The 21,443-nt window shown below is 39.7% G+C and overlaps 1 protein-coding gene across 1 annotated transcript; it reads right to left on the reverse strand.

Moving 5' to 3' along the window:
- Positions 1–538: 538 nt before the first annotated feature.
- LOC308075665 (chemerin-like receptor 1) lies at positions 539–8,763 on the reverse strand (the record flags this gene model as incomplete). Its single annotated transcript, XM_080415613.1, has 2 exons — positions 539–1,775; positions 8,420–8,763. 2 exons carry the CDS (start codon positions 8,761–8,763, stop codon positions 539–541), a joined length of 1,581 nt encoding a protein of 526 aa, XP_080271739.1.
- Between the last annotated feature and the right edge of the window lie 12,680 nt (positions 8,764–21,443).

Consider the following 21,443-nt stretch of genomic DNA (forward strand, 5'->3'; position numbering starts at 1 on the left):
CTTAAGTAAATGTACTTAGTTATTTACACCACTGCACAACATTAAAATGTGTTTTATGACTGTGTGTACAATTACAAACTCAAACCTGAATCAAGAATGTTTTTGCATAAGCTCCATCATGTTGTTGTTATTCATAAAAGGAGAAGAAACTAGAAAAAGTGCAGGTCTCCGCCAGGTCAGGTACGTTATTGTGGCCTCCTGGTGGCGCTATAAAAGGCCAATGTGAAAAGGGTGCCATTTATTCTTAGGCCTTTCACGGCAATCGGACAGTGCATTCCTGATTTGAGGCATTTTGTTCCAAAAATGTGTTTTGCTAAATTAGACCTGCTGGTGGCGCTATAACAGGCCAATGTGAAAAGGAAACATTTAAAACTCAAACTTTAAAGATGCATGTCAAAGAGAAGCTTTGTTTTTAACCACTACTTCAACATATTGTTTTGATATTTTTCATCATCGTTTCAATCTTGGAGAACCTCTAGGCTACTGAGAAGAAAAGCCATTTACAGTTCTACGTATTAATGTACATTCAAAGACAATCCTAAACCTGTGTCTCAGACAAGGCAGTCTCTTCAGTGGTTCGCCCTGGGTTTGTGGAAGTGTTGGTCTGAGGCAGCTCTTCAGTGAAGGCTTTCTCCAGCACCTTTAGGATAGAGCTGCGGAATACATCCTTGAAATCCTGACCCATGAACACGTACAGCAGCGGGTTCAGGCAGCTGTTGAGAAGTGCCAGGCCGCCGGTTATGGGGATCCCGTAGATGACCACATACTCCAGTGTGTCATTGTACATATTGTACACAAAATCAATCAGATACATGATGTGTAAGGGGACCCAGCACAGGAAAAACGCGGTGATAACAGTTGCTATGATTTTGAAGGGGCGACGTGATTGGCCGGCCAGTGAGCGATTATTCCTGAGACGGTAGATGATGACAGAATAGCAGGAGACGATGATGGTGAAAGGGACCACGAATCCTGTGAGGAAGTGAGTGATGATCATGACCCTAGATCTAAATAACCCCATCTGCCTCACTTCTAGTGTATTGATGTTAAGGGTGGGTGCAAAGTTGTCTAAGCACCAGATGATGTCCTCTCTTTGGGAGGGGGACCCTGTGTCCTTAAAGATGAAGTAAGGGGAGCTGAGAGCCAAGGCCAGCACCCAGACACCCAGAATCACCCAAGACGTCTTTCTGACGCTGCGGTGGTTCTGGGCCCACACTGGACACACCACACATACACATCTGTCAACACTGATGACCACCAGGGTGTAGATACTGGCATACATGTTCATGTAGAAAACGGTACCTTCCATTCTGCACATGAATTTGCCAAAAGGCCAGTTGTCCAGAGCTGTGTATGTGATTCTCAGGGGCAGGAACGCTGTAACAAGGAAATCGGCCACAGCGAGGTTGAGGTACCAAACAGTGTTGACGGTTTTCTTCATTTTGAAGCCCGCCACCCAGATGACGATGCCGTTCCCCAACACGCCGAGCACAAAGACCAGGCTGTAAATGACGAGGTACATGATGTAGAGGGATTTCTGAAGTTTAAAAAAAAATGCAAAATCCACTTTTCCATTCTCCTCATAGTCTTCGAAGATATCAGACAGATCCATCTCGTCATAGTCTTCCCAGAAATCAGACAGATCCATCTGCTTATTGTGATAAACAGCAGTTGTGGTCACAATCTCCATTTCGTCAATGTCTTCCCAAAAATCATACAGATCCATCTCTTTATTGTGATAAACAGCAGTTGTGGTCACAATCTCCATAATTGTCCTAAAACCTAAAATAACAAAACAGTTAAGGTACATGCTTTGTTTTAACACGCAATGTATTATTATTATTATTATTATTATTATACTGAAAATAATAGGTGCCAGGGACCCCCATACATGTGTAGCGCCCCACCCGTGACTGTATTAACCAGAGTACAAAAGATGGGACTCTCTGAGTTCTTAACATCCTGAGTTAAAGTTTTACCTTTACTCGAAATCCATAGTGTGTCATGAAATGCAATCACTACAACCTGTAAATAATTATTTCCAGACACTGCATGTATATTGTAAAATCCTTGAAATACTAGAGTGATTTGTTCAGAATTAAATGTGTATACCCAACACTGACAGTAAAGGGTTAGATAACTTTGCCAAAAACAACGAATGAACAGTAAATAGGCATGAACGATTCCTATAACTAATAAATTGGTCTGACTTGTAATACACTTAATTTAATGAACCTTCTAAGCGGCTAAGCCTGTATTACTCAATTCAATTGTATTTACTTTAAACTAAACTAAACCTATAGTATAGCCCTGTTTTAGAACCCAATTCCCTCAATTGAAATAGTTTAAAACTAAACCCTTCCCTACTTTAAAATTATCCTACTCTACCCTGCTAACCTACTTATCCAACCAACTCTGTAATCACCTCAACACAAAAAGAAAACAAATACCATTAAATTGTGTGCCACTTCTTCAGACGACAACCCAGAGCTCACAGTCCAGAATTCCAACACACCCCAGCAAGGATGACTGTCTTTGCGTCCAGTAGCTGCTAGCAAGTAGCAGGCTAATGATGAATGCTAGTGCTTGACTCCAGTTAGCCACTTTGTAAACAGGGCCAAATAGTGCTGAATAATAGCTTGTTATGCTTTTTAATGCTTTTTACCTAAAACAAACATAATATGCACTGAATTAACGTTTTTCTCTTCCATTGAACTCTCACACACTTCCTTTCTTTCAGTGTCTCAGTGTGTGTCAGCATTTTAGTTTTGTATTAACAGGCATTAGTATATAGTTGTTTTCGGTTGGTTCCTGTTTTTCTTTAGGTTACATTAGGTTAGATACTTGTATTTTTGTCTTCTGTTTGGTCTAGGTAAGAATAGTGTTGTATTTTGTTTAGGGGTTTAGGCCTATGTCACCCTGAGGTAATTTAACTATTGTTCTGCAACTTCATTAATAAATCACTGTATTTTGGGGATTTAAACTGGTGTTGGCTGGCTATGTCTAGGGACTGGGTAGGAGGGAGTCCATTTTTGTGTTACACCTGGTGACCCATAGGCCGGGTCGCAACATAATTTGGGGGCTCGTCTTAAAAGTATTTTTTTACAGTTGTGATAGGTTTTTTTCAGTTTGAGTTACGCTGGTTTGGTTTTTGTTATGTTCTGAGTGATTGTTAATATTTCGGGTTGGCAGGTTTGTATATTGTGTTTTTGGGTATCTTTAGTTTGAGTAACTGGTAACTAGTAGGTTGAACATCGCAGGTGATTGGCTTCTGTCTTCATGGACTGGAGTATAAAGCTGCCTACCTTCTGATCATCAGATGTCTTCCTCCTGGCCAGCCTCCAACCACCAGTTCTGTGTCTCAGTGTTTGTCAGCATTTTAGTTTTGTATTAACATGCGTTAGTGTATAGTCATGGAACTGTAGGGGTGGGTGGCCTTTCTTTTGTTTTCAGTTGGTTCCTGTTTTTCTTTAGGTTACAATATGTTAGATACTTGCATTTTTGTCTTCTGTTTGGTCTAGGTAAGAATATTTTGTTTAGGGGTTTATGTCTAAGGTTAGGATTAGGGTTAATTACCCTGAGGTAATTTACCCATTGTTCTGCAACTTCATTAATAAAGCACTGTATTTTTGGATTTAAACTGGTGTTGCCTGGCTATGTCTAGGGACTGGGAGGAGGGAGTCCATTTTTGTGTTACACCTGGTGACCCCTAGGCCAGGTCACAACCAAGACAATAAAATAAAAGCATACAGTAGATACCCGTTTCAAAGTGTTGGAGAGACGTCAGTCAGAGAAGTGTCTTTTGTTCAAACTGTGGTCGGTGAACAGTGAGGAGCTCCTTATATACAGTACATGTAGGTATCATATCATTGCTGTCGGGCAGAAACCTCCTATCTCCAGGTTTTAACTTTTTTTTGTGTGTGTAAATTAACGCCTTACTTCATCAGAGCAAAGAAATTGCACGTTGTGAAATGGTAGATTTTTTTTTTTTTAAACTATCTTTGTAGAAGTGAAAGTGTGTGTGTGTGTGTGTGTGTGTGTGTGTGTGTGTGTGTGTGTGTGTGTGTGTGTGTGTGTGTGTGTGTGTGTGTGTGTGTGTGTGTGTGTGTGTGTGCGCGTGTGCGCGTGTGTGCTTTATGAATATTGAACCAATGAAAAGTGTCAACAACAACTTGTGACTAAACAATAACTATAGTAGATCCATTGGAACACTAAAGTAACCGTTTATGGACATACAAGGTTTCCACCAACAGCATCTAAATAAGGCCAACATTGCAACTCCTTGCAACTGCCATAGAGCACCGAAGTCTGACGTCACTGCCACTAGAGGGCGCTGTTTCACGGGTTCGTGGGAGGGGGGGTCAAAGTTGAACGAAACCTGCACTATATGGTAGAAATAGGTCAACAATACGAATGACGCTAGTTTTTTTGATTAATTTATTTTTAATGAGTGGCCCCACCAAATCACCGGAACTACTTAATATTCATCAGAACCAGACCAGAACTCTGACCACGGGATTCCGGCAATCAATTAATACCTTTGCAAGCACTACATTAATGGCAAGTATTTCTTACAGCTTTAAGTAAAAAAAAATTGAACTAACCCTTTAAGTATATTTTGATGCCTACGGGACTTTTAACTTGTAACAGAGTATTTATACATTTCAGTATTGATACTTTTACTTCTTCCACCACTGCACCAACCCCACCCCTCGCATAGTGCTCCCGTTTCAGCTGCACAGCACACTATAGCCATTAGCTCACAGGGTGAAGGGGCCTCGACAGCCTCGCTGAGTGACTGATGAGACAGATGGATGGATCTACAGTATGGCCGGGGCAGAGTGCTATCAGGGGGAGATGCAGTGGAGAGAAGAAGTGAAATCAAGCCGAGCTGAATCTGCAGTGCTGCTCTCCTGTTGCACGATCCACGAGGCTCCTTCTGTTTGTGTTGCCATGGTAATGAAAGTAGAGCCTGACTATTGGTTTGTTGTTTTCTCTCTCATCTAATCTTCCTGTTAAGACCAGATAATTAATGGAGGGATGGCAGGGGAGAGTCCACGAACCTTGTGTTAAAAGGAGGGGATATATCTTGTTTACCCTGACTATCTCGTCGTTGTATCGTCTCCCCCAGAACACGGCCAGGGCATGTCATTAATACCAGGCCCAAGAGTTCAAAACTTTGAATCCCTATCCGAGTGGATCAGATTTGGGTTTTGGGTAGTTCAAAACCAAAAAACAACAGCATTGGTGATCACTTTGATCATAGAATTATCTCAGTAAACATTATGTCTATAAGAAATATAATAATATACAGAATATAACACCCAAAACCCAAATCTGATCCACTCGGAAATTTGGAAAAAAGGTTTTTGAACTCTTGGACCAGGCGATCTCACAGATAAGGAGGTGTGTCATCCATCCAGAACAAACATGGATTTGCAGAGTATACACAGTGTATACACTTCTACGGTCACTCAATAGTTGTTACGGCCATTGGCCGTAATTATTGTTATTATTATTGTATTTGAGAGGCTACGTTATGATTGGTATTATTGTATTACACTGTTAATTTGTATTTCATTCAGTTGGAGAGTTGTGGCCATTCTATGAATGGGAGAGGAGAGTGGGGCGTAGGCTTGATTGCCTGATTGAAGTCAATTCATTCATGATTCGGCATGGGGGACGTCGACCATCGACTGATCCACACGCGGGGAGTGATCAACCCCACGGATTGGTCAATTCACTGGCAACGACGGGCAGGCAGGCCAAAGCTCGTCTACATAAGCTCAGTCTGGAACTGACAGCCGTTGGGGAAACAACAGCACTCTGTTTGTGCCAGCGGAGACTCCGTTCCTCCTTTCCCCAAAACCAAAACTAAAACTAAACCCAACAAGTGACTATTATGATCCGATACGTTGAAGATCCCTTCGGGGGAAGAACTTTTGTTTAGTTATAGTTTCGTTCTGTTGATTGTTAGCCTGATTTAAGTTTGTTACCTTCGTTATTCAACTCATTCATTAATTTCCTGTCAAATATAATTATTTCTTGTTAATAGATTCACTTTATTTGCACAAAAGCTGTCTCCTTCAATTATGTTGCAATTCTTGCCCTAGACGACGAGGGTCGTAACAGTAGTTGACATACTGTATAATGTGACATGTTCAGCCACACTCAGCTACATCTCAGCGAGATGGAGAGATGAAGGGAGGAGAGAAAAGAAATGATAGATGATGATGCTTTTTATTAAGCTGCAACAAAGGAGAAGTCCTTGGAATTATTCATTAATTGCCCCATGAGGGATATCACATTTTACTAACACTTTCTTCTGTGATAAGTGGAACAGTGTAGACTAGAGGACAGGTTTTTGTGTTGTGACACAAACTATGACTGAGAAAGATGTATTCCCGGGAATGCCCTTTTATTTGATACAAGAAATCTGGGCAAGGCATTAACCCTTTAAGACCGGGAACGCCTCCGTGTAACCACTTTAACCATTATCTTATACTTTGGCTATTCTTTTGAAAAAAAATCGTGAAAATTTGTGCTAATCTTTTAATATGTATTTTTTAAAGCGAACATTTTTTACTCAAATCTTTGCTTCTGGGGGTCCCTGGAACAACATATTTTGAGATGGGGGTCCGCGGCCAAATACATATACTTTTGGGGGTCCTTGACATGAAGAAGTTTGATTATAGCGACTTACGCTTTTTTTTTTAAACTGTTAGATTTAGAAGACATTTGTAGAATCCCCAGAAGCAGATCTACAAGCTCATAGCGTGGCACTCTGTGCCGCGCTATGAGCTTGTAGATCTGCTATTTTTGAATAGCCAAAGCACAATATAAATGGTTAAAGTGGTTAAACTCTAAAATTACAGATGCTTTCCCGGTCTTAGAGGGTTAACATGGTCATCATCTCCATCCCTTCATCAAACATGAGAAAGAATTATGCAAAACACCTCATTTGGAATACCTCAAGTCAATGGAATAAACTGACTGTGAAATATGCACAGCAAAGAAGAATGATAATATTCTCTGAGGAATAAACATGAGTACAGAGAGAAAATGAATAAAACATTTACAAGAGAATTGAAAGTGGAAAAAAAAGGCAAGTAGGATGAAAAGTGAAGCAAAAGGATAATACTTGTATATGAGAGAACGGTAGCTGTACAAATCCCCTCAGTTACAGGATCTGTTACATAATTACATTCTTCTTGCGCCCCAAAACGCGCGAGGGGGGGGGGGGGGTTCCCAGGGGGTCCCCAGCAAAAGTATGTAATATAGCATCACAATCATTTTAACCACTTTATCCATTTTTATGTTCGCTATTCAAAAGATCTGCTTTTTTTTTTATGTTTTGAAAACAATCAAACAATCTTTTTTTTAACATAAATCTTCTCTCCTGGGGGTCCCTGGTAAAAACCTTTTCAGATGGGGGTCCGCGGTCAAAATACATACCATTTTGGGGGTCCTTGACGTGAAGAAGTTTGAGAACCACTGGTATGGGTTAAGGTTCGGGGGCTGAAACTGTGTAGATCTAGTCGAGTGGCAGCTCACTAGTACACTACTATAGATCCCACATTGGGCAACTTTGATGAGCCAAGATAAATGAGGGAGAAATAATAAAGATTGTAAGACAGAAAGTGAGAGAAACAAAGAAACCAAAATAATTGGTCAGATCGAGGATGAACGAGAGAATGAGGGAAAAGTGAAAAAGAAATGCAAATTGAATGAGGTGAAGTTTCAGAGACAAGGAATCAGTGTAAAAGGGGGTGATGCACATTTCGTAGCTGTAAATCAGGAGACCTTTGTTGACTTCATCCCATAAGTATCTTTCCAATAGCAGTAGCTACCTTTCCCCTTAAAGGGGTAGTTCACCCCCAAAATAACTTTTTTTCTATTGATTACTGACCATCTGGAGCCTTGAATTCATAGATATTTTTTAGTTTTTGTCACATTCCTAAGCCAATAATTTGATTATAATAAATGTGTCCCCATTGATTCCGGTAGGAGACACAAATGCATTTGTGTCTCCTACCGGAATCAATGGGGCTAAATTTATTATAATCAAATAATAAAGGAAGGAATGCGACAAAAACAAAAAAATATCCATGAATTCAAGGCTCCATGGGGTGAGTAATCAATAGAAAAAAAGTTATTTGGGGGGTGAACTACCCCTTTAAATACAGTCTGTCACAGGATTTCCCCAGCCGTTACTCCCAGCCAGTGGTGTAAAAAGTACTAATTTTATTAAAACTGCAATGTCGAAATACTCTGTTACAAACTCTGTTACTTCGACATGGCAGCCAGTTCCCACCTGATGTTGTGTGGGAGTTCTGACTGCTCCAGACCGTATTGAATAACTGCCAGCTTGCATAACGTCTTCAGACTAGGATTAAAATCTAAGATGAACAGGTCATACCCCTTCTGTGTGCCCTTTACTATGTGTCCGGCAATGATGATATGATCTCCCACCACGCAACATTGTATGAAAGAATACACAGCCGGGAATGTCCCCTTGGGCTTAACCTTCTTCCAGGAGAAGGTCTCTGGGTTGAATTTCCACAGATATTTAAAGGTCTGGTTTCCAACGTTTTGAACAATAATGTACAGCTCTCCATTGTAGGCAAAGGCTGAATGAAACCAGCATCCTCTTGGACCACGATGAGAAGTCGTGCTCAGCCAGCAGTTGGTCTCTGTGTCAAACACTCTCATGTTGTCCCCGTTCCCACACACGTTCCCGTTCAAGAACCCAAATACAAACATCTTCGTCCCGATGATGGTGGCAGAGTGACGTACCGAAACAGGTGGCGGAGTACCTTTGGTGTTAATTAAAGACCAGACCATTGTGGTGGTGTCCAACTTGAAGATGTCATTAGTACTAGGAGTACTAGTGAGCCGGGCCCATCCTCCATGGATATATATGACCTTCCCAAAGACACAAGCAGAGTGGCCGCTCCTCGCCTCTGGAATAGTCCCAGAAATCTTGGGTTTGAACCATCTGTGGGTGTCGACATCAAACGCATAAAGTATGTTGTTGCGGACATTAGACCCAGTACACCCACCCCAGAGGTAGATGGTGTCTCCTATGAGCACAGCTGTGTGGGTGAAGCGATTAGAGGCAACGTCAAGAGGACGTTCTCCTCCTCTGGTTGTCACTGGGGGCAAATTCATCCATCTCAAAGACACGGTGTTGAAGATTTGCACACTAATTTCACAGTCGTTCGAGTTGTTGTTAGGAAAGGAGTACACCTTGAGCCCGACAACCACACTGTAGAACAACGGATTATTTGGTCCGCCTTTCAGATGTACCGTCCAATGCAACATTTTACAATTTACAGATATTTTTAAAAGACAGTTACATTTCTTGGTACAAGTTGCTTCGGCACTATAAAATACTACTCAAAAGGAACTGGTTGTCCGAGTCTAGGACCTGCTGCAATGGTGTCCGGTAAGAACTTAACAGAGTCTTCACTAGTAGAGTAAATAGTGCTTGCATCTGAACTCAAAGTGTGAAGGCCACCCTTTATATATTGCTTGGCTGGATGCATGCTGACATCTCACGACACGTCACGATCAGTCAGCTTTATCCATATCAGGGGTCATCACGCTTGGATTTTAAACGGCCGGTCCCAATGTCCGGCATGATTCAAATGTATCGGACATCTGATAAAAATAACGGTCATTTTTTATCATTAATGACAAGCAGGTGCGCGTGAATGCAGCCTAACACTTACAGCATGATATTTTGAATTGAACCGTTTGAACATAATTAGTAATATACACCTTTTACAGCAGGGTCATCTTGCACAAATACATTAATTACCTACATAATGGTTTCTCAATATTCCTTCAGAATAACAAACAATCAAAGGGTAGCCTGCTGTACAGAAATGGGTACTTAGATTAATCATTCATAACCTGGCTCAGCTGAGCCGTTAAGGCAATAAATTATAGGCTACTCACAGGATATACACTGTAATAGATAGGCAAGGGATGCAGACCCTGCGTCTGGTTAGGACAGCTTTTGATGAAGCATGTGGTAATCTTGTAGTCTCCTCATAGAGATATTCCATTCAAGTGGTAACGTTTTAACGTGTCCACCTTTATGATTAATGTTGTGTTTCATCTGGATGCGACGGTCCAGTTTTGATAGCTTTTGTGAAGTCTTTAGGCATCCGTGTTTGTCTGACGTTTCATCTTCAAATGCGAGTGCATTGTTGTTAATTTGTGGTTGGACAACATGACAACTTACTGTAACTCACAAGTGCCCTCTCATTTGAAAGTGTCTGTGACGTACTCTAACTAATGATACAACTTGTTTTGACTGGTCAATACACAACTTAATAACCGTGCGGACCGGCCAGTGATCTCACATTTAGAATGCCGACAACATAACTCTAGTCTAGGCGTAAGCGACAACTTCCCAGTAACAACAACTCTCCTGTTCCGGTCTCACCTTCACAATAAAGTGTCTCCCGTTTACCTCCCAATGCAAAGCATTTTACACAGGTTATTATTAACAGGAACAGGTGTAACTTAACCATAAAGATAGAACTTAAAGTTGTACAATGCAGGTTCACAATTAACGATTTTTAGCAACCTCTGCTGGTCACTACAGTCACTGCATACAATTTTCCGTAGTCCTCGATTACCCAGAATTCCATTTGGTTTCACCGGAAAACGGAAGTGTTTCAAAAAGCGTTCTTTTAATTGTTTTATACTATCTGCGGATCGTTTCTCTTAGCCAGTGGAGCATTAGTTACCATGAGCTGTGTTTTCTTTTTCTGTTGTTTTTCAATCTTACAATCCTACATTCTCTTAAAATCAGCGTGAGGTTCCTTTTTGTTATTAGCACGGTAGTTTCTGGCCAAACAGGAAACCGGTGCGGTAGTTCCTGGCCAAACAGGAAACCGGTGCATTTTCCGGCCGGATGACGTCATTTTCGCGGGAGAGTCTCCCCCCACACCGTTCAATAGAAAATATATAAATAAAAGGCTTTCGGGGGTGAAATTCATGGAGTGGGTGTTGTGAAACATTTGCCACTCACAAAAGATATACAATTTAACTTTAGTTTTTGTTTTAAAGTTACCTAGTATTACTTTAACAGCGTGTGTGAGAGACAGAGAGACAGAGACAGAGACACAGAGAGACAGAAAGAGAGAGAGAGATTTGCGGTGATATTATAATGAACTGTCATTGTCAACCGGTCAGGATGTCCGGAGAGATTCATATTTTCCAGTCTTTGTCATAAAATATCGGTCAAAACCGGCAATTACCAGTCTAACGCGACCTCTGATCCATTACATTAGCATGATGTCAGCACTAGATGTCTCTGCCGGCTCCATATATGGAGCTCACCACGCCCAAATATGGAGTTTGTGATGTCAGACTAGTTAGACATGTCGGATAGCTCCATATATAGAGTACCAATATTCAGTGGGTAACTATGGCGACCTATCAAATACCCATATGACGTGAAAGCCTTCGTTACAGGCACCATGAAATAAAGTGGTCGTCATACTTGAGTTGGGGAGAACTGATTGCAGCAGAGCAGACCCCTGCGGACCTGCCTGAAGGCAGCGCACAGTGTATCTGTATATTTTCCCCCCTTTTCCCTCAATGTAGTCGTTATGCAAATTCCCATTTTCTTCCCTCACATCCTTGTTACTGGCGAGTGCCGAACCCTACAGTTGGTCATGTGGGAGGGTGTAGGTGAGGGTGTGTCAAAAGGGTGGTTACAGATGAACACACACACACACACACACACACACACACTTCCAAAGTACGGTATTCAAACTCTACTTGAGTAAAAGTACAAAAGTATTGGCATCAAAATGTATTTAAAGTACCAAAAGTAAAGTACTCATTATGCAGAATGTCCCATTTCAAGTTTTCAAATGTATAAAAATATTTTGAAAAGAGCAGATCTACAAGCTCACAATGCGTCACGATGCAACGCATTGTTTGCTTGTATAGATCGGCTAGTTTCAAATTGCCGAAATGTACACAGGGCTGAAGTGGTTAATGTTTTGTAATAATAATCAAAATCTACAAAGTAACTAGTAACTACATTTTTCAAATAAATGTAGTGGAGTAAAAGTACAATATTTGGATCCAAAATGTAGTGGAGTAGAAGATAAAGTAATGGAAATTGGAAATACTCAAGTTAAGTACAAATACCTAAAAATTGTACTGAAGTACAATACTTCAGTAAATGTACCTAGATACTTTCCACCACTGCTCCCAGCTGCTCATTAGCACCCTGTCTGCCTAAGGCAGTACTTCGAACCCCTCAAGAGAAACAATGCTACGGCACTTTGCTTCCTTTCCTCTCCCAAATGAGCCGACACTATACTGCTGTTTGGGTTGTGTTGAATAAAAACATCTTGTTCTGAAAGTCTTGTAAGGTCATCCACCAATTTGTCCAGGTCTGTCACACAGCCAGCCTGCTGTTATTGAGAGGTTCACTCACAAACACCGACATAGACACAGGATTCCCATAGTGATCCAGTGTCCTCATGTTCATTGGAGGATCGTTGGAGCCAGCAGGCAGTGGTGGAAAAAGTACTCACATATTTTACTTAAGACTCGCTAGTCCAAGGTCATCGCATGCTTATTTAGCTCCAAGGACATGCAGATACACATAAACATTATGCATCACCAGCATCCATAGATTCTAACATGACCTTATCAGCTTGTTGGCAGCGGGCCGTCATTTGGGGTCCCAGGGGACGGCAATTGCCACCCCCTAGCATTCACATCTAACCTAAAATTCAGTTACTTTACTTTTTTTTGCAGATCGGCGAGGAATGCATCTCAATCCACGCCTGTCCATCTACACGTGACACACTTGTTATATAGACACATTCATTAACCACTTTCAACAATAAGTGTTTTATTATACGCTATGTGTTCATCCTGGGTTGAAGTTATAGTGTTGAAACTTGTATTTCTTTTGCCAAAATAAAAATCAATTAATCAATCAATCAATCACCTTCCCAATACCCGACTTGGGGTCCAGAGTCTGACTCATAGTTTAGTTTGAGAACCTCTGGATTAGATGATAAACCAATAATTTTGACCATCCACTGAGGCCACACAGCCCTGAATTTAGAGCCAAAAGAATCAGTGTTGGTCCATCTTTTCTTACTCTATATACACGGACAGTCGGACACATCTCATCTCCTTCTCCTCCTCCTAAAACTAAAACAAAAATAAACACAAGGTCAAACAAAGTAATTTCATTTCTTGGTTGAAATGGAATATGCTTCCTCCTCTTTGGAGGGAACATTATTCCAGAATTCAGGACGCTATCCCTGCGTTTAAAGGAATCACAGGGTCCAATTACAAATGTAGAGGCCGTTAAGACGTTGTACCTACAGCGTTATTCATTAAGCCACAGGCGACTGTTGGATTCACACCTCCTCCACCTCTAGAGACAGCCTCCAACAGCAAAGGGGTAACACTCTCTGATAGGGTAGCTTTGCTGCTTGAATTATTCATCATTTCCTATTGGCTGGCTTTATGTCAACGGTAAGTGAACTAAGAATGTGCTTCCAACTAACCTCAGGTGCTCTCTGCAGTAATTTAAATCACAACACACTTCACACTAAACAAAGAGAATGCGGTGAACTCGCACCACCTCTGGCTTATATAAACAGGGATGACCTGTAGAACATCTTATATTACAGTAACACTGCAGGTTTCCTGCTCAACCTTGCACAGTAGGCTGATATATAGCGCTCATTGTTGGAAGAAAGAAAGTGAGTCAAACTGTTGTTATAAACCTAGAGTTTAGAGAATAAACAGAACTTAAGAGTTTATTGGCTTGAGTAAAAACATATAGGTTTTTGGAGACACTTCACTTTTGCTGCAGCTTTGAATCTTGGTCTTGGAAAGAGAAAATAAGAAGATTTCTAAGTTTTAAACACACTTAGGCTCGGAATACAGACATGCATACATAGGGCTTATAGAAATACAATATGGGCAGATGGTGGAGTAGTAGTGGGCTGCCATGTAGCAGTAAGGCATTTGGTTATAATAGAGGATTTTGATTGAAAAAAAATCAAATTAGTTTCGCTTTTACTTTAGAAAAAATATTATGCACACTGTGCAGGCATATATTTTACAGTTCGAACATATCTATTTTAGGAGCAAATGCGAGTGAAATACTCACACTGTAGAGCCCTTGCCCTGGTCTCTTAATTTCTCTTCCCCTGCTAATAAGGAGAAGCTTTCACGGCCGTGCCGGAAAATGTGCGACAATGATTATGTCTATCCAGGTGTCATCACTGCTAATTGGAGCTGGATCCATTTAACTATATACTTTTACAACTCCACTACATCTCAGACGCAAATATTGTACTTTTTACTCCACTACAGTTATCTGAAAACGTTAGTCACTACTTACTTACTGCCTAAGAAGTACTTTTACTTTTAGTACTTTAAGTATATTTTGATGCCAACACTTTTGCACTTTTACTCAAGTACATTTTGGATACAGGACTTTTACTAAAGCATGTGAGTACTTCTTCCATCACTGCTTTACTCACTTCTGTGCCGTTTGGTTAGTTGTATTTGGTAAATGATTTCAGAGTGACTGAATGAATGTAACTGAAGAAGGTTAATTGGCATATTTATCACGTAGCTTGTTTGTTTGAAACATTCCTCCGCTTATTCCACAACCATATTCCTCCAGTAAACCTCTAGCCATCCCATAATGCCCCTCGATGTTCTCCTAGGAAACCCCTATAGTGGTCTCTGGTTGTTTGGTAATGCTTACACTCTATAGCGGAGAGCAGGAGGGCAGTTCAGTTTCACACGCCCACGGTTCCACCTGACCGTGATTAACCCATTAAGACCGGAAACGCATCTGTGTGTCATTTTAGATTTATTTGGCTATTCAAAAATAGCAGATCTACAAGCTTGTAGATCTTAATTTTTTCTAAAATCATGGATTTTTTTTTACTCAAATGTTTGCTTCTGGGGGGTCCCTGGAACAACATATGGGGGTCTGTGACCAAATACATATCATTTTGGGGGTCCTTGACATGAAAAAAGTTTGAGAACCACTGATATTATAGCAACATAGTTTTTTTTCAAAAAACTGTTTGGATTTAGAAGACATTTGTAGAATCCCCCAGAAGCAAAGATTTGAGTTAAACCTGTTCGCTTTAAAAAAAATATATATATATTAAAAAATGTGCACACATTTTCACAATTTATTTTTTTACGACCTTGTAGATCTGCTATTTTTTGAATAGCCAAAGACATCTAAAATGACACAGACACGTTCCCGGTTTTAATGGGTTAATGTGAGAAGGACACCATCTCACACCCTTATCCTTGAGAGCTGTCTCTCCATGTCTCCATGTTGTGTCCATGTGGAGGCATCATCCTCTGTGTTCATTCAGCCGTGCAGCGTTGTGAGCTCTCATCAAGGTTCAGCTTCCTCTCCTCTCCTCTCATGTGACAGGTTGCTGAGCTGTATAGGACTGACCAGTTAACCCATTAACTCTTTAACCGCCAGAGTAAATAGTGTAACAGTGTCACCCCACTGTCAGCGAAAACGAGCGATTTTTACTGTAGCCTACCTTTGAAAAATCATGGAATATTATCCGTGACCCTCACGGAGATCGCCTCATTACATGCACGGATAGATTTTTCTTTTATTATCGTGAAAATGTGGGCAAATCTTTGAATATATACATTTTTAAAGCAAACATTTGTAATTCAAATCTTTGCTACTGGGGGGATCGGGAACAAAATATTTTACAAATGTTCGCTTTAAAAACTATATATATTCAAAGATTTGCAGAAATGTTCTTGATTTTTCGAAAATAGCAGATCTACAAGCTCATAGCGCGGCACTCGGTGCCGCACTATGAGCTTGTAGATCTGCTATTTTTGAATAGCCTAAGAAATCTTAAAATGACACAGATGCGTTCCCGGTAACCTGAATCACGGCACTGACAGGACTCCTGTCACAGGAGTGACTGTTTCAGGCGGCTGTGTTTTTCACGCTGCCCACTAACACTGGAAGTTCCCAATGGGCATTGCCTTAATCTAATAGACATTCAGCCCTGCTTTCCAGTGGTCTGCTGTGGAGCCTGGCTGCATGATATAGTAAAACAATGTGTGTGTGTGTGTGTGTGTGTGTGTGTGTGTGTGTGTGTGTGTGTGTGTGTGTGTGTGTGTGTGTGTGTGTGTGTGTGTGTGTGTGTGTTCGTTCGTTCTATTATTGTGCTCCATCATGTTCCATCATTGTAACCTGATGTCTTTCTTTATAACAGTGTTAATCTTGGCAGCTGATTGTGGACAAAAATGCTTATTAGATTTAGTCACATTTTAGTAATTTCTATATCCTTGATCGTTATAGTACAGTCTTTATAGTCCAAAGAATTTCTTTAAACCAATCAAATTAGGCCAATACAGGTATTGGATTTAAGATATGGCTGCATGATAATACTGCATGTTCAGAAAATAGAATAGCCCACTAACAAACAAATAAACAAAAAACATCTTTTAGCTTATTAACCTCATCAGACTGGTATCCATCCTGTATTTTTAGCCTTCTGATCTTTCTAAGCAATGGCCAAAATTATAATGTACCTATATTGTACCGTACAGTTTTCTTTTGGCCACGACATACAGTATAGACACAAACACAACCAAGGATTTCCTTGTGATGTCACCGTCAATAAGGAAGACTGTACTGTAGACATACTGCGCAACGCAAACAACCCAACAAAAGTCTGTACGTCACTGACGTACCGTTGGGGAACAGTAACCGTTTCTATATAATTCTACGACAGCAACAGTTCAGAAAAGCTATTTACCCCATTTTGTTTCACTCAAACAAACATGGGTCAATATGACACAGCAAAGAAATAAAAATGAGAGAGAGAGCGAGACAGAGAGACAGAGAGAGAGAGAGAAAATGAGGAATAGGCCACCAAGCCAGTCATGAACCTGTCACAAACTTTAACTTCAGCCACAACACAGCAAAACAATTTGGAATTGATGGCTGTTATTTCAAAGATTCCAGAGGGACGCACGCACATCCCAAAAAAACGTAACCAGTGCTGACCAACAATACGTACATTAAAGAAAAGGAAGGGAAGTCTACACACTTAAGCTCCCAGTAGAACAATGTAATGAAGTTACACAACGTTTCGACCGCTAAGGGTCTTCATCAGGTGTTATTTCAAAGCCCAAAACCTCTAGCTTGAACTTGAAAGGACATTTCCTGTTACTTCAGCGGCAGACACAACATACAAACTGTTGATTCACATCATTCAATTCCAGAGCCAGAAACAGTCACTGAACATTTTCATAGCCACCCAGTCATTGGGTCCCAAAATGACAACAACAGTACAACACAGCTTGAATCACATTAGCACACACACAGCATACAACACAAGCAGCAGCAAAAACAAGAGGTTCCTACTTTGAGCAGTCTTCTACTTGACTTCATCAGTTGTGTAAGTGATGGCCAGGGTTAAACTTTGGAACCCATGGGTAGAGAGATAGAGCCTTCCTCTCTCTAGTTCGTCCCCAGATGTGCCGTCCAGCGGCGTCTCCAGTCACATGGATCCATTGCAGGCGTGGCAGGTCTTCTCTTTTGATGCCATCTCCTGGGTCCCAGATGTAGCAGTGACAACGTGTGGTCCCAGCTGACGATCCCACTCCTGCTTCCCGGGATGCCTTTGTAGACAGGTCCGGGATAGAACTGAGCATCTCTTGTGCCGCCTTGTTGTATGGATGGCAGGACTTGAGTCTGTTTAGAAGCAGCGCTTTCGTAGTGGTGTCATGCAGGATATGTCATGTTTCTGGGCTTTTCTTGCTAGCAGCCTCTCGTCGGAGGCCGGCCGGGGCAATTCCCGCTAGAACTGGAAGAAAGAAATAAAGAAATTTAAGTGAACAAGAATCACAAATATGTATAATGGGGCCGTGGTAAAGTTAGTTTTATTTTGAATAGTTCAGTTGACAGATCAACCACAGAGCTACTCAGTCAAAGTACTCAACTTTATTTGTACCGGTAATTTGTATTTTGCTTCTAAACCAAATGAGATATTGACGCTCAACAAACTCTAAATATTACATGAATATAGCATTTTTACATGTTATGTTTTTATTAACTGCACTTACTAAAAATGATAATGCCTAGATTGATCAGAGTATACAGTAGACATTATATAGATACATACAGGTATATGAGTTGTCCTTAAATGGTCAAGTGATCAAGGGTTGTAAAATCATGCTTCTTCCAGCTCAGAAACATGAAACTAAAATCGAGTCCTTCTTTTTGTCATCATTTGACCTTGAAAGACCTTGAAAAAGTCATTCATGCTTTCATTTCATCACACAAATAGTATAATAGTAAACACGTTTCTCTTCCTTACACATATAAATGTATTTTGTATCTGGTGGCATTTTTAGACATGTTCTGTACACGCATTATAAAAGAGCTACCTAGACATCTGACTAGCCATAGGGTAAGCCTTGAAATACATTGAGAGAAATAAACAGACATCTAGATGTGCTATTCAGGTTGTAACACTTGCTCATCACTTTCAATAGAACAATCATTAGTAACATTTCAGTATAAGGTTTCATACAAGGATATTTGGTGCTGCAACACCCCAACAAAACATTGTTTATTTAGGATATGAAAGTACCCTACCCCTAGAATGACTGTGATATTACCTTTCATTCGGTCTCTTACTTCTACTCCACTACATCTCAGAGACAAATATTGTACTTTTTACTCCACTACAATTATTTGAAAACTTTAGTTACTAGTTACTTTTTTTTCTAGTTACGGTTTTGATTATTATTACAAAACATACATTAACCACTTCAGCCCTAGTACTGTATATACATTTCAGGCATTTTCAGCCATTTGAAAATAGCAGATCTACAAGCTCACAATGCATCACATTGAGAGCTTGTAGATCTGCTATTTTCAAAATATTTATTCATGTGAAAACTTGTGAAATGGGACATTCTGCATAATGAGTACTTTCTACTTTTAGTACATTTTGATACCAATACTTTTGTACTTTTACTCAAGTAGGCCTACATTTTTTATTCCAGACTTTTACTTTCAACAGAGTATTTCTACATTGCGGTACTGATACTTTTACTTAAGTAATACATTTGAGTACTTTTTCCACCACTGATTGCATGTAGTATACCATATGCTATGCACAGCCACTCCTATGCCATTCTGCATGATGAGTCATCACAGCAGCATTAAAAGCAGTTGTGGAAAAAGTATTCAAATGTTTTACTTAAGTAAAAGTATCAATACTGCAATGTAGAAGTAGCTGTTACAAGTAAGAAGTCCGGAATTCTAAATGTACTTGAGTAAAAGTACAAAAGTATTGATATCAGAATGTACTTAAAGTACCAAAATGAAAAGTACTAAAATGTTTGAAAATGGCAACGCATTATTGTGAGCTTGTAGATCTGCTATTTTCAAATAGCCTAGGTATGAAATAGAGCTAAAGTGGTTAATAATGAATGTTAACCACTTTAGGGAGTAAGTGGAGTAAAAGTACAATATTTGGCTCGGAGATGTAGCGAGTAGAAGTAAAAGTAAAGACAATTGGAAATACTCCAGTAAAGTTAAAGTAGGCTACCACACAATTGTACTTAAGTACAGTACTTGAGTAAATGTACTTTGTAGCGCTCCCTTGGTACTCACCCGCTAATGAATGACTCAGACTCAGGGGTCAGCTTGTCATCATTATCCATGTTGTGACGCAGTTTGTCATGACAACTCTTTCAACTGTCACATTCACAGCGCGTGTGACTCAGTACTTTCACTGACAACACTGTGACAACTCTACTCAACTTCCATGAGGTGGAACGTTACATTATACGTTTTTTATTTCTCTTTTTACTTCCAAATGAACGGAGCTTGTATCAAACACCTGTCAGTCTGCTTGATAACAGCAGGTGTGGGAAAGGACCCGCCTGATTAGGGAGCGTGTGCCAACTAATAACCTGCCTTCACAGCTAGGGTGTCTACTAGCTGGGTGATAATAACAATTTGCTGTTTAGCATTCTTATAAGACTATATTGCCTATATACTATATTGACTACATTGGATGTTGCCCCTAGATGTTTTAGTATAATAAATAACTAAGAGAAAGACTGTTTTTAAATTGTATAATGTTTATTCAATTGTACCAAACAAAGAGAATACAGTCCAAGTGAAATAAGACAAAATAAGCCATCACACTATTATTTATTTATTTATGTATTGTGCCTGTGACTGTTTGGGTTCTATTACCCATACATCAAATAACTTTTAACTGAAAAGGTTAAATGGTATGACATCATTCAACCTGTGTGGCATAGTCAACTTTATTATGAAAAATGAAATGAAAAAATAAAATAAATAAACAACTCTTGTTTTCCCTTTTAAAGGAGAAAGAACATATATAAATAAGTAAGAAAAAAATGTAACAGTATAATGATGATGAAAAATGGAAAATAGATGGATAAGGACATTGTATAGAAATATATATATTTTGTTTTAATTGTTATTTACCCCCCCTAATTTTGTCTTTGTTCCTTTGTTATATCAACGATAACAATGACCTTTGGTAGTCAAAACATACCTATAGGCTATACAAGTGGCATACAAAAATGCACACAAAAACTCATTCAGCCTTGATCCCTGTGTAATATTTCATTGTCATGGTCAGATTATTAGAATCCCACACATTCCCCTCTTAGTGGAGTAGCTGACACAAGTAAAGTAAAGTAAAGTGTAATGCATGGTTTTAAATGATTCTCAAACGTGCATTCTTCCTTTTAGTACATTATTTGTTTCAGTTTGAGGACAGTGAAACCTTACACTCATTCAGCATGTCAAACAATCTTTTAATTTACGAACTAAGATAAGCAACTCTGGGTCACTCTGGGTCACTTCTCTAATCAGTACAGGTGATTTCATTAGCTTGCATTGTAACTTACCCGATAAAATAACTTTGTTTGTGCAGCTTATCCCTTTAAAGGTCACCCCAAGAAAAAATTTTTTATTTCAGCACCACTACCTTTACCATTAAATGACAATTCAACCATTTGGTTGAGCATGTTTTTTTAGATAGGAATAAAATCATACTAATACATAAATATAATGAAATAACATTATATGTATTATATTAACAACACTGAATTAGCAAAAGCCCTATTTATCCATAGCAAATAGTACATTTTAATTACTTTAGTTTAGCTTCACTACTTACCATAAAGTGACAAACAACCCGTTTGGTAGAGCATGTTTTCAGAAAATTATTAGACCATTATTAGATTTTTTTTTATTGTATCAAGCTACATAATCAGGTTCAGTAACACCTCTGAGATGATAATATGACAAAAAAAAAATCTTACCTCTGAAATTTCAACCAAAAAAATCCCACCTTTCA

The sequence above is a fragment of the Gymnoscopelus braueri genome, assembly GCF_963280865.1.
Source record: "Gymnoscopelus braueri genome assembly, chromosome: 20".
NCBI classification, from domain to species: domain Eukaryota; kingdom Metazoa; phylum Chordata; class Actinopteri; order Myctophiformes; family Myctophidae; genus Gymnoscopelus; species Gymnoscopelus braueri.